The sequence below is a fragment of the Lonchura striata genome, chromosome 16 (assembly GCF_050655825.1).
Source record: "Lonchura striata isolate lonStrDom1 chromosome 16, ASM5065582v1, whole genome shotgun sequence".
In the NCBI taxonomy this organism is placed as follows: domain Eukaryota; kingdom Metazoa; phylum Chordata; class Aves; order Passeriformes; family Estrildidae; genus Lonchura; species Lonchura striata.
In genome coordinates this window covers 5,807,541-5,821,011 of record NC_140718.1, presented here as the reverse complement: position 1 = coordinate 5,821,011, position 13,471 = coordinate 5,807,541, and the positions used below count along the sequence as shown (strand labels likewise).

The 13,471-nt window shown below is 58.3% G+C and overlaps 1 protein-coding gene and 1 long non-coding RNA gene across 2 annotated transcripts in view; both read right to left on the bottom strand.

The window, feature by feature from the left end:
* Positions 1–6: 6 nt before the first annotated feature.
* LOC146765955 (uncharacterized) lies at positions 7–1,173 on the bottom strand. The gene is made up of 2 exons (XR_014958708.1): positions 1,018–1,173; positions 7–211 (listed from the first exon to the last, which is right to left on the bottom strand). It is a non-coding gene; the product is annotated as an uncharacterized LOC146765955 (long non-coding RNA).
* Positions 1,174–3,642: 2,469 nt separating this feature from the next.
* LOC146765954 (uncharacterized) overlaps positions 3,643–13,471 on the bottom strand; it is an 18,084-nt gene continuing 8,255 nt past the window's right edge. Inside the window, exons 6-12 of the mRNA XM_085593512.1 lie at positions 12,187–12,302; positions 10,235–10,326; positions 7,985–8,182; positions 7,154–7,232; positions 6,111–6,163; positions 4,223–4,283; positions 3,643–3,696 (exon numbers count right to left, since the gene is read on the bottom strand). Of these exons, the coding sequence (XP_085449638.1) occupies positions 3,643–3,696; positions 4,223–4,283; positions 6,111–6,163; positions 7,154–7,232; positions 7,985–8,182; positions 10,235–10,326; positions 12,187–12,302 (653 nt within the window). The remainder of the gene's footprint in view (positions 3,697–4,222; positions 4,284–6,110; positions 6,164–7,153; positions 7,233–7,984; positions 8,183–10,234; positions 10,327–12,186; positions 12,303–13,471) is intronic.

Genomic DNA, 13,471 nt, shown 5'->3' with positions numbered 1-13,471 from the left:
CTTCGCTTTTTTTTTTCCGTTTTTTGGTTTTATTTCCATTTTTTCGCTTTTTTTTCCCGTTTCCGGCTCCTTCCGCCCCAACTCCCCCCTCCCCCCTCCCCCCCCATAAATTAATACAAAAGGCGGGTGGGGGAGGGGCGGCTCCGGCCCCGCCCCTCCCCCCGCGTGCCTCAGTTTCCCCCGGGGTGGAACTGGAGCTGCTGGGACTGGACTGGGGGAGGGGAGGGGGGGAGGGGTCAGCGCGGGGCCGGCCCGGTGACCCCTGACCCCGTGACCCCTGAGTGACCCCTGAGTGACCCCTGTGTGACCCCGGTGTTACCTGTGACCCTGGAGTGACCCCTGACCCCACAGTGATGAGTCACCCCTGACCCCAGAATGACCCCTGACCTCTGACCCCAGTGACCTCTGACTGACCCCACAGTGACCCCTGACCTCTGAGTGATCCCTCAGTGACCCTGGTGTTACCTGTGACCCCTGAATGACCCCTGTGACCCCTGACCCAGAGTGATGAGTGACCGTGACCCCAGAATGACCCCTGAACTTTGACCCCAGAATAACTTCTGACCCCAGCCTGACCCCAGTGACCCCTGAATGACCTGGGAGTGACCCTGGGGTTAACCTTGACCCCTGACTGACCCCAGAATGACCCCTGACCTCTGACCCCTGTCCCAGAATGACTAACCCCTGATTGACCCCTGACCTCTGACTGACCCCAGTGCGAACTGAGTGACCCCTGACCCGAGTGACCCCAGAGTGACCCTTGACCTCTGACTGACTCGAGTGACCCCTGCCCCCAGCGTGACCCCAGCGTGACCCCAGAACGACTTTTGACCCCGAGGTGATCCCTGACCTCTGACTGACCTCTGACTGACCCCAGCGTGACCCCTGACCCCAGAGTGACCCGAGTGACCCCAGCGTGACCCCTGACCCCTGGGTGACCCGAGTGACCCCAGCGTGACCCCTGACCCCAGAGTGACCCCAGAGTGACCCCAGCGTGACCCCGCCCCTCCCCCTCACCTGGGCCGTGTCCGAGGAAGCCGAAGGGGGCGGGGCTGGAGCTGGGCAGGGGCCCCACCCCCACCCCGCCCTGCGGGACCCCCCCGGCGGGGGAGGGGCCCGGGGGGGGCAGCAGCATCACCTGGGGGGGGGGATGGGCGGGGGGCTGGGGGGACACGGGGGGGGGGGGAGGGAGGGGAGGGGTCAGCAGGACCGGGGGGGGGCCGGCCGCCCCTCCCCCACCCCAAAAAACCCAGACAAAGCCCCTCCCCCACCCCAAAAAATTAGAAACGAGGCCCCTCCCCCACCCCAAAATTGGAAACGAGGCCCCTCCCCCACCCCAAAAACGCAAAGCCCCTCCCCCACCCCTAAATTAGACAAAGCCCCTCCCCCACCCCCAAAAAACCCATTCAAAGCCCCTCCCCCACCCCAAAATTGGAAATGAGACCCCTCCCCCACCCCAAAATCGGACAAAGCCCCTCCCCCACCCCAAAATTAGAAATGAGGCCCCTCCCCCGCCCCAAAAACCCATTCAAAGCCCCTCCCCCACCCAGAAACCCAGACCAAGCCCCTCCCCCACCCCGAAGTTAGAAATGAGACCTCTCCCCCACCCCAAAACCCCAAAGCCCCTCCCCCACTTCAAAATCAAAGCCCCTCCCCCACCCCAAAATCGGAAATGAGGCCCCTCCCCCACCCCAAAAACCCATTCAGAGCCCCTCCCCACGCCCAAAAATGAGAGATGAGGCCCCTCCCTCCCCCACCCCAAACTCGGAGGCGAAGCCCCTCCCCCACCGCCCCACCCCCAGCCCCAAAAATTGGAGACGAGTCCCCTCCCCCCCCCCCACCCTTGGCAGACCCCTCCCCCCGCCCCTCCCCCACCTGGGCCACGCCGAAGCCGTGCGGGTGCAGCGCGAACACGGCCGGGGGGGGAGGGGCGGCGGCCGCCGCGGGGGGGGGAGGGGCGGGGCCGGCGGGGGGAGGGGCGGACGGGGCGGGAGGAGGGGGAGGGGCGGCGGCGCCGAAGCCGCCCTGGGGGGAGGGGGCGCCGCCGGAGGGGGGAGGGGGAGGGGCGGCGGAGGGGGGCGGTGGGGGAGGGGCGGTGGAGGGGGGTGGGGGAGGGGCGGCGCCCAAAAACAGCCCCGGCCCGGGGGGGGGAGGGGCGGCGGCGGCGGCTCCTTGGTGCTGGAATGAAGGGGGGGGAGGGGTGAGCGGGGAGGGGGGGAGGGGCGGATCTCCCCCTCCCCCACCCCGCCCCTCCCCCCCCGGCCTTACCTGGGCGCTGGGGGCGGGGGTGGAGCCCCCCCCGGGGGTGGGGGAGGGGCCCGGGGGGTGCAGCGGCCCCGGGGGGGGGAAGGGCGGGTGCACGGCGGCTGTGGGGGAGGGGCGCGGTCAGAGCGGGGGGGGAGGGGCGGGGGAGGGGGAGGGGCATCCCCTCCCCTCCCCCCCCAGCCCAAAGCCCCGGGGTGGGGGAGGGGCGGCTCTCACCGAACAGCGGCGGCGGCTCCGGGGGGGGAGGGGCGAAGGGGGGAGGGGCGGCCCCGCCCACCAGGGTGGGGGAGGGGTGGAGCCGGGGGCTGCCCGGGAGCATCGGGGCGAACACGGGCTGGGGGAGGGGCGGGGGGAGGGCTCAGCGACCCTCCCCCACCCCCAGGGGGGTCTCAGCCCCTCCCCCACCCCAATTCCCCTTCCCTCCCCCCCCAATTCCCCAGCCCCTCCCCCACCCCCATTTCCTGCCCCTCCCCCCTCAGATCCTCTCCCCTCCCCCACACCAATCCCCCTCCCCTCCCCCAATCCCCAGCCCCTCCCCCACCCCAATTCCAGGCCCCTCCCCCCCAATTCTCCCTTCCCCCATCCCAATTTTCAACCCCTCCCCCTCCCCAATTCCCCTCCCCTCCCCCACCCAATTCCCCTCCCCCCTCAATTCTCCCCTCCCCCATCCCAATTTTCAGCCCCTCCCCCTCCCCAATTCCCGTCCTCTCCCCCACCCCAGTTCCCAGCCCCTCCCCCACCCCAATTCCCCTCCCCCACCCCGATTTTCAACCCCTCCCCCACCCCAATTCCAGGCCCCTCCCCCCCAATTCTCCCCTCCCCCACCCAAGTTCCCTTCCCCTCCCCCCATTTCCCAGCCCCTCCCCCCCACATTCCCTCCCCTCCCCCCCAATTCTCCCCTCCCAATTCTCCCCTCCCCCACCCCAATTCCAGGCCCCTCCCCCCCAATTCTCCCCTCCCCCACCCCAATTCCCCTCCCTCACCCATATTTTCAGCCCCTCCCCCTCCCCTACTCCCCTCCCCCTCCCCAGTTCCCCTCCCCCACCCCAATTTTCAGCCCCTCCCCCACCCCAATCCCCAGCCCCTCCCCCACCCCAATTCCCCTCCCCCCCCCATTTCCCAGCCCCTCCCCCCCCCGGGTACCTGCTGGTAGTGGGGGAGGGGCGGCACCAGCGGGGGCGGGGCCTGCGCCCCTCCCCCGCCCCCGAAGCCCTGGTAGGGCAGGAAGGAGGGGAAGGGCGGCGGTGGGGGAGGGGCGGCCACCAGCGGGGGCGGGGCCGCGCCGGGGGGGTGGGGCTCCCCGCGGGGGGGGAGGGGCGAGCCTGCGACAGATCCGGGGGTGGGGGAGGGGAGGGGAAAAAGGGGGCGGAGTCAGCGTTAATCGGGGTGGGGGAGGGGCGCGGGCGGGGGCGGGGGAGGGGCCGGACTCACCTTTGCCCCCCCGGAACTTTCCGGAAGCGGAGCCGGAAACGGGGAAGGGGAAAATCTGCGGGGGCTGGGGGGGGGAGGGGAGGGGAGGGGTCAGAGCGGCCCCTCCCCCACCCCAAATTAACCCCTCCCCCCCCCAAATCAACCCCTCCCCCCCCCCAAAAAAAGTGGGCGTGGCTGACCTGGACGGGGGCGGGGCCGACGTGGAGCTGGGGCAGGTAGGAGATGTAGTGGGGGGGAGGGGCCGGGTACAGCCCCGCCCCTCCCCCACCCCCCGCCGCCCCTCCCCCCCCCGCCGGCAGCACCCCCAGGGCGGGGGAGGGGCGGGGGGAGGGGGAGGGGGCGGCGCCGGGCGGGGCCTTGGCCTGCGGTTTGAATAAATTAATTAATAATTAAACGAGGGGCGGGGGAGGGCGGAGGAGCTGATTGGCCCCTCCCCCTCGCCAGCCCCTCCCCCTCGCCAGCCCCTCCCCCTCACCAGCCCCTCCCCCTCCCCAGCCCCTCCCCCTCCCCCGCCCCTCCCCCTCACCAGCGGCCGGCCCGGGCTGAACTCCTTGGCGTGCGGGTTCAGCGTCGAGCGCTTCACCTGCCTGGGGTGGGGGAGGGGCGGGGGGCGAGGTCAGGCGGGGGGGGGGAGGGGCCGGGCCCTCCCCCAGCCCGGCCACGCACCCCGCGATTGGGACACGCCCCCTCTAATGCAAATTATTTTATGGCCCCTCCCCCCTTTTCCCCCTCCCCCATTTTCCTCTCCCCCCCTTTCTCCTCCCGTTTTCCCCTCCCCCCTTTCCCCTCCCCCCCTTTGCCCCTTCCTCATTTGCCCCTCCCCCCGCCCCTCCCGCCTTTGCCCCTCCCCCCCTTTCCCGTCCCCCCTTTCCCCTCCCCCATTTCCCCCTCTCCCTTTGCCCCTCCCATTACCCCTCCCCCTTTCCCCTCCCCCATTTCCCCCTCCCCCCCTGCCCCTCCCCATTTCCCCCTCCCCCCTTTTCCCCTCCCCCCTTTGCCCCTCCCCATTTCCCCCTCCCCCCCGCCCCTCCCCCACTCACTCGGGCAGCGCCGCCTCCTCCCGCCCCTCCCCCACCCCGGGGGGGCTCCCCGGGGGGGTCTCGGCGCCGGCCCCGCCCCCCCCCGGCCCCTCCCCCACCCCCGCGGGGGGGGAGGGGGGACCGCGCGGGGGGAGGGGGAGGGGCGGGGGCGGCTCCGGGGGGAGCTGGGGGGGGAGGGGAGAGAAAAAAAATCCGAAATTGGCACCAAATGACCCAGAAATGACCCAAAATAGCCAAAATATCCAAAAATTACCCAAAATAACCCAGAAATGGCCCAAAATATCCAAAAATGACCCAGAAATGACCCAAAATATCCAAAAATGACCCAGAAATGACCCAAAATATCCAAAATTGACCCCAAATGACCCAAAATAACCCAGAAATGGCCCAAAATATCCAAAAATGACCCAAAATAACCCAGAAATGGCCCAAAATATCCAAAATATCCAAAAATTACCCAAAATAACCCAGAAATGACCCAAAATATCCAAAAATGACCCAGAAATGTCCCAAAATATCCAAAATTGACCCCAAATGACCCAAAATAACCCAGAAATGGCCCAAAATATCCAAAAATGACCCAAAATAACCCAGAAATGGCCCAAAATATCAAAAATATTCAAAAATGACCCAAAATAACCCAGAAATGGCCCAAAATATCAAAAACTTATCCCAAATGACCCAAATAACCCAAAAATAATCCAGAAATGACCCAAAGTATCCAAAATATCAAAAAATGCCCCAAAATAACCCAGAAACGGCCCAAAATGACCCAAAACTGGCCCAGAATGACCCAAAAACTCCCAGAAATGCCCCAAAATCACCAACGGCCAAAATAACCCCAAATAACCCAGAAATGACCCAAAAACCCCAAATAACCGAAAAATTGCCCCAAATGGCCCCGAAATGACCCAAAAATGAGCAAAAGTGACCCAAAACAACCCAAATAACAAAACAATTGTCCAAAACGACCCAAAACGACCCAAAATTGCCCGAAATGGCCTCAAACAACCCAAAAGGGCCCAAAACGTCCCAAAATGACCCAAAATCGCCCGAAACGGCCTCAAACAACCCAAAAGGGCCCAAAACGACCCAAAACGGGCACAAAGCGACCGAAAAGCACCAAAAATGTCCAAAAATGGGGAAAAAAATGGGAAAAACCCACCCCAAGCCCCTCCCCCTTTTCGACCCCTCCCCCATTCCGGCCCCTCCCCCACCATTGGCCCCTCCCCCATTTTGACCCTCCCCTTTTCTGGCCCCTCCCCCACCCTTGGCCCCTCCCCCACCCTTGGCCCCTCCCCCATTTTTGCCCCTCCCCCACCCTTGGCCCCTCCCCCACCCTTGGCCCCTCCCCCATTCTGGCCCCTCCCCCACCTTGCCGGCCCCGCCCCTCCCCCGCGGCTCCTCCCTGGGCCGGGCTCCGCCTCCTGTGGGGGAGGGGCGGGGTCAGCGGGGGGGGGGAGGGGCAGCCGCGCCCCTCCCCCACTCCTCTGGGGGGTGGGGGAGGGGATTGAGGGTGGGGGAGGGGATTTGGGGGGTGGGGGAGGGGATTTGGGGGGTGGGGGAGGGGATTTGGAGGGGGGGAGGGGATTTGGGGGTGGGGGAGGGGATTTGGGGGAGGGGGAGGGGATTTGGGGGGTGGGGGAGGGGATTTGGGGGAGGGGGAGGGGATTTGGGGGAGGGGCCTCCCCGCCCCTCCCCCCCTCACCTTTCCGGGGGGTCTCGGGCGGCTCCGGGGTGGGGGAGGGGCAGGGGGGCGGGGCCTCCTTGGGGGCCCGGGGGGGGGAGGGGGGGCTGGGCCCCTCCCCCACCGCGGCCGGCTCCGCCCTGGGGGAGGGGCGGGGGGGGAAGGGGCCCCTCCCCCCCCCCCGCAGGGGCCGCTGGGCCTTGGGCGACGTCCGGGGGGGGCCTGGGGGGAGGGGCGGGCTCAGGGGGCCCCTCCCCCACCCTCAGATCCCCTCCCCCACCCCCAGATCCCCTCCCCAAATCCCAAATCCCCTCCCCCACCCCCAAATTTCCCTCCCCCACCCCTAAATCCCCTCCCCCACCCTCCAAATCCCCTCCCCCACCCCCAAATCCCCTCCCCCACCCCCAAATCCCCTCCCCAAATCCCCTCCCCCACCCCAAATCCCCTCCCCCACCCCCCAAATCCCCTCCCCCAAATCCCCTCCACCCCCCAAATCCCCTCCCCCACTCCCAAATCCCCTCCCCCACCCTCAATCCCCTCCCACCCCCGAAATCCCCTCCCCCCACCCCCAAATCCCCTCCCCCTCCCCCAAATCCCCTCCCCCCCCCAGCCCCTCCCCCTCACCTCCGTCCGGGCCGGGCTCGGGGTGGGGGAGGGGGTGGGGGAGGGGCGCGAGGCCGCGGGCCGGGGCCGGCCCGGCCCCTCCCCCACCCCCCGGCCGCCCCCCCGCCCCTCCCCCCCCCCGCGGGCAGCGCTGGGACCCCCCCAGGCCCCTCCCCCGCGGGGGGGGGAGGGGCGGCGGCTTCTCCCTGGGGGAGGGGCGGCAGCGGTCAGGGGGGAGGGGCGGGGGAGTTCGGGGGGGATTCGGGGAATTTTGGGGGAATTCGGGGGAATTTGGGCAATTTTGGGATGTTTGGGGGAATTTTGGGGGAATTTGGGGAATTTTGGGGATATTTGGGGGAATTTGGGGAATTTGGGGGGAATTTGGGGGGAATTTGGGGAATTTGGGGAATTTTGGGGATATTTGGGGGAATTTGGGGAATTTTGGGATATTTGGGGGAACTTGGGGAATTTTGAGCAGTTTTTAGGCCCATTTCAGGTGAGTTTCGGTCACATTTCGGGCCGAATTTTGGGCCGATTCCAGGTGAATTTTGGGCTGATTTGAGGTGAATTTTGGGTGAATTTCGGGTAAATTTTGGGCCAATTTCGGGTGAATTTTGGGCCGATTTCGGGTGAATTTCGGGTGAATTTTGGGCTGATTTCGGGTGAATTTTGGGCCGATTTTGGGTGAATTTCGGGTGAAATTCGGGCTTATTTCGGGTGAATTTTGGGTTGATTTCAGGTGAATTTCAGGTGAATTTTGGGCCGATTTTGGGTGAATTTTGGGCCGATTTCGGGTGAATTTCGGGTGAATTTTGGGCCGATTTTGGGTGAATTTTGGGCCGATTTCGGCTGAATTTTGGGCCGATTTTGGGTGAATTTCGGGTGAATTTGGGGCCGTTTTCGGGTGAATTTCAGGTGAATTTGGGGCCGATTTCGGCCAATCCGGGTCCGTCCCCACCTGTGCGCGGCGCCCCCTGCTGGTCCGTCGCCGGCGGGGGGCGTGGCCTGGCGCAGGCCCCGCCCCCCCTCCCCCTCCTGCTCCTCCAGCGCCGCCCGCAGGCGATGGGCGGGACAGGCCTCGATCTCCCGCGCCAGCGCCGCCGCGCGCGCCAGCCGCTGCCGCCACGAGGCGCTGTCCTGCCGGGCCAGCGGCACCCTGGAACGACCAAAAAATCCTGAAATTAACCCAAAAAACCTGCCCAAAAATCCCCAAAAATCCCTGAAAAAATCTGCTGAGAAATCCCCCAAAACAAGCCCCACGCGCGCCGGCCGCTGCCGCCACGAGGCGCTGTCCTGCCGGGCCAGCGGCACCCTGGATGGACCAAAAACACCGGGAATTAACCCAAAAAACCCGCCCAAAAATCCCCAAAAATCCCCGAAAAAATCCGCCAAAAAATCCCCCAAAACGAGCCCCGCGCGCGCCAGCCGCTGCCGCCACGAGGCGCTGTCCTGCCGGGCCAGCAGCACCCTGGAACGACCAAAAACACCGGGAATTAACCCAAAAAACCCACCCAAAAATCCCCAAAAATCCCTGAAAAAATCCGCCGAGAAACGCCCCAAAACGAGCCTCAAAATGAACCACGAAACGAGCCCAAAATGAACCCCGAAACGAGCCCCGCGCGCGCCGGCCGCTGCCGCCACGAGGCGCTGTCCTGCCGGGCCAGCGGCACCCTGAATGGACCAAAAACACCGGGAATTAACCCAAAAAACCTGCCCAAAAATCCCCAAAAAACAGCGAAAAAATCCGCCGAGAAACGCCCCAAAACGAGCCCCAAAACGAGCCCCAAAATGAGCTCAGCCACCCTGGAATGGACCAAAAACACCTGGAATTAACCCAAAAATCAGCCCCAAAAATCTCCAAAAAACCCCGAAAAAATCCACCGAGAAACGCCCCAAAAAATGCCCCAAAACGAGCCCCGAAACGAGCCCCAAAATGAGCTCAGCCACCCTAAAATGGACCAAAAACACCGGGAATTAACCCAAAAATCAGCCCCAAAAATCCCAACAACACTCCAAAAACTATCCTAAAAAAACCCCAAAAAAAACTTAAAAAAAAAAAATTTAAAAAAACCCCAAAAAAACTCCCCAAAAACATCCCAAAAAACCCCAAAAAAACCAATAAAACATCCCAAAAAACGGCAAAAATATCTCCCCAAAAAAACCCCAAAAAAACCAATAAAACCTCCCAAAAAACCTCAAAAAACCTCCCCAAAAAAACCCCAAAAAACCTCTAAAAAAATCCCAAAAATCTCCCCAAAAAAACCTCAAAAAAACCCCAAAAAAACCTCCCCAAAAAAAACCCCAAAAAACCCGAAAAAAACCCAAAAAACCTCCCAAAAATGCAAGAAACCTCCCCAAAAGAAGCCCAAAAAAACTCAAAAAAAACCCCCAAAAAACCTCCCCAAAAAAACCCCCAAAAAAACCCAAACCCAAAAAAACCTCCCAAAAAAACGCAAAAAACATCCCCAAAAAAAGCCAAAAAAACCCCAAAAAACCTCCCCAAAAGAACCTCCCCAAAAACCCCCAAAAAAACCCCAAAAAAACGCAAAAAATCTCCCCAAAAAAAGTCCCCAGAAAAACCCCAAAAACCCCCTACAAAACCTCCCAAAAATCGCAAAAATCTCCCCAAAAAAAACTCCAAAAAACCCGAAAAAACCTCCCAAAAAACCACAAAAAAACTCCCCAAAAAAAGCCTCAAAAAAACCCCAAAAAACCCAAAAACCTCCCAAAAAACCCGCTGGGAAATGCCCCAAAATGAGCCCAAAAAAAAAAACCACAAACACTGAAAAAAAAACCCCAAAAAAACCCAAAATGCCCCAAATTCTCCCCAAAAACCCCCAAAATTCTGCGATTTCACCCCAAATCCACAGGGAGGTGGCGACCAGACTCTGTGACAAAACAACCGGAAAAACCTAAAAAAATCCCCAAAAAATTCCCAAAAAACCCCAAAAAAAGCTTGAAAAAAATCCCAAAAACCCCAAAACACCCAAATTCCCCAGAATTCACCCCAAAATCCGACCCACGCCTGGAAAACCAGGCTGATGTCGTGAGTCGAAAACGGAAATAAATCCGCAGAAAAACGCCCAGAAAAGCCAAAAAAAGTCGGAAAAACACCCAAAAAAAAATCCCAAAAAATCCCCAAAAAATCCCCAAAACATCCCAAAATTTCCGCAGCCCCAAAATCGCCGGATTTCGGCCCAAAACGCACGTGTAGGCCGCCAGGCTGGCGTCGTAGGTGCTCCGGACGCCGTAGTTCTCCTCGTTGAAGCGAAACATCTCGGCCGGGTCCCACCCGTTGGACTGAGGGGATTGGGAAAATTTGGGGGAATTTGGGGGAATTTGGGGAATTTGGGGAAATTTGGGGGATTTGGGGGGATTTGGGGGGATTTTGGGGGATTTTGGGGGGATTTTGGGGGGGTTTGAGGGATTTCGGGGAGGTGTTGCGGGGATAAATGGGGATTTTAGGGGGGAAATTTGGGGAAATTTGGGGAATTTTGGGGAATTTGGGGAAATTTGGGGAATTTGGGAAAATTTGGGGGGATTTTGGGGGGGTTTGAGGGATTTTGGGGAGGTGTTGCGGGGATAAATGGGGATTTTAGGGGGGGTTTGGGAAAATTTGGGGAAATTTGGGGAAATTTGGGGAATTTGGGGAAATTTGGGGGATTTGGGGAAATTTGGGGGGATTTTGGGAAAATTTGGGGAAATTTGGGGGGGATTTGGGGAAATTTGGGAAAATTTGGGAACTTTGGGAAAATTTGGGGGAATTTGGGGAAATTTGGGGGGATTTTGGGGGGTTTTGGGGGGATTTTGGGGAGGTGTTGCGGGGATAAATGGGGATTTTAGGGGGGGTTTGGGAAAATTTGGGGAATTTTGGGGAAATTTGGGGAATTTGGGGAAATTTGGGGGATTTTGGGGAATTTTGGGGAATTTTGGGGGGATTTTGGGGGGATTTGAGGGATTTCGGGGAGGTGTTGCGGGGATAAATGGGGATTTTAGGGGGGTTTGGGAAAATTTGGGGAATTTTGGGGAATTTGGGGAAATTTGGGGAATTTTGGGGAAATTTGGGGAAATTTGGGGAAATTTGGGGAAATTTGGGGGATTTTGGGGAATTTTGGGGGATTTTGGGGAATTTTGGGGGGATTTGGGGGATTGGTTGAGAGGATTTGGGGGAAATTCGGGGGATTTTGGGGGAATTTGGGGGGATTTGGGAAGTTTGGGGAGGTTTTGGGGGGTTTAGGGGATTTTGGGGAGGTTTTGGGGGGATTTTGGGGAATTTTGGGAAAATTTGGGAAGTTTGTGGGATTTTGGGGTGATTTCGGGGTGGTTTTCAGTGATTTTGGGTATTTTTGGGTGATTCTGGGGTGATTTCAGGCAGTTTGCTGTGATTTTGGGGTGATTTTGTGGTAATTTTGGGTGATTTTGGGTGATTTTAGATATTTTAGGGTAATTTGGGGTGATTTTGGGGTAATCTCGGGTGATTTTGGGGTAATTTCGGGTGATTTTGGACATTTTAGGGTGATTTTGGGGTGATTTCAGGGTGATTTTGGGGATAATTTTGGGTGATTTCAGGGTAATTTTGGGTGTATTTGGGGTGATTTTGGGTGATTTTGGATTTTTTGGGGTGATTTTGGGGTAATTTCGGGTGATTTTGGCTATTTTAGGGTAATTTCGGGTGATTTCGGGTGTATTTGGGGTGATTTGGGGTGATTTTGGATATTTTGGGGTGATTTTGAGGCGATTTTGGGGTAATTTGGGGTGATTTTGGATATTTTGGGGTTATTTTGGGGTGATTTTGGATATTTTGGGGTGATTTTGGGGTAATTTGGGGTGATTTTGGATATTTTGGGGTGATTTTGGGGCGATTTTGGGGTAATTTGGGGTGATTTTGGATATTTTGGGGTGATTTTGGGGTGATTTTGGATATTTTGGGGTGATTTTGGGGTAATTTGGGGTGATTTTGGGGTGATTTTGGATATTTTGGGGTGATTTTGGGGTAATTTGGGGTGATTTTGGATATTTTAGGGTGATTTTGGGGTGATTTTGGATATTTTTGGGTGATTTTGGGGCGATTTGGGGTGATTTGGGGTGATTTTGGATATTTTGGGGTGATTTTGTTGCAATTTTGGATATTTTGGGGTTATTTTGGATCTTTTTGGGTACCAGGTCGGCGTCCAGCTCGTAGTCGTCGCTGCCCTCGCCGCCGTCCCAACGTTCCAGAACCTTCTCCCGGCGCTCCCCGTTCCGGCGCCCGGCGATCCCCGCGTCCGTGAACTTGTCTGGAACGGGGCGAAATCCCGGGATTTTGGGAAATCCGGGGGCTCCGGGGGCGGCACCGCCCGAGAGCCCCGAATTCAGCGGGAAACGACCCAAAATTCAGCGGGAAACGCCCCAAAAATTCAGTGGAAAACGACCCAAAATTCAGCGAAAATTGCCCAAAATTCAGCGGGAAAAGCCCCAAAATTCAGTGGAAAACGACCCAAAATTCAGAGAAAAATGACCCAAAATTCAGTGGGAAACGACCCAAAATTCAGCGGGAAACGACCCAAAATTCAGAGAAAAACGACCCAAAATTCAGAGAAAAACGACCCAAAATTCAGTGGGAAACGACCCAAAATTCAGAGAAAAACGACCCAAAATTCAGCGGGAAACGACCCAAAATTCAGAGAAAAACGACCCAAAATTCAGAGAAAAATGACCCAAAATTCAGTGGAAAACGACCCAAAATTCAGAGAAAAACGACCCAAAATTCAGCGGGAAACGACCCAAAATTCAGTGGAAAACGACCCAAAATTCAGCGAGAAACGCCCCAAAATTCAGTGGGAAACGCCCCAAAATTCAGTGAGAAATGACCCAAAATTCAGAGGAAAACGACCCAAAATTCAGCAAAAATTGCCCAAAATTCAGAGGAAAACGACCCAAAATTCAGTGAGAAACGCCCCAAAATTCAGTGGGAAACGACCCAAAATTCAGAGGAAAACGACCCAAAATTCAGCAAAAATTGCCCAAAATTCAGTGGGAAACACCCCAAAATTCAGCGAAAATTGCCCAAAATTCAGTGAAAAACTCCACAAAATTCAGAGAAAAATTCCACAAAATTATTTGAAAAAGCCCCCAAAATTGAGTGAAAAAAGCCCCAAAATTCAGTGGAAATTGCCCAAAATTCAGCGAGAAACGACCCAAAACTCAGTGGAAAACGACCCAAAAATTCAGAGAAAAACGCCCCAAAATTCAGTGGAAAACGCCCCAAAATTCAGCGAAAATTGCCCAAAATTCAGAGAAAAACTACCCAAAATTCAGAGGAAAACGACCCAAAATTCAGAGAAAAATGACCCAAAATTCAGCGAAAATTGCCCAAAATTCAGTGAAAAACTCCGCAAAATTCAGAGGAAAACGACCCAAAATTTAGCGAGAAACAACCCAAAATTCAGAGAAAAAATCCAGAAAA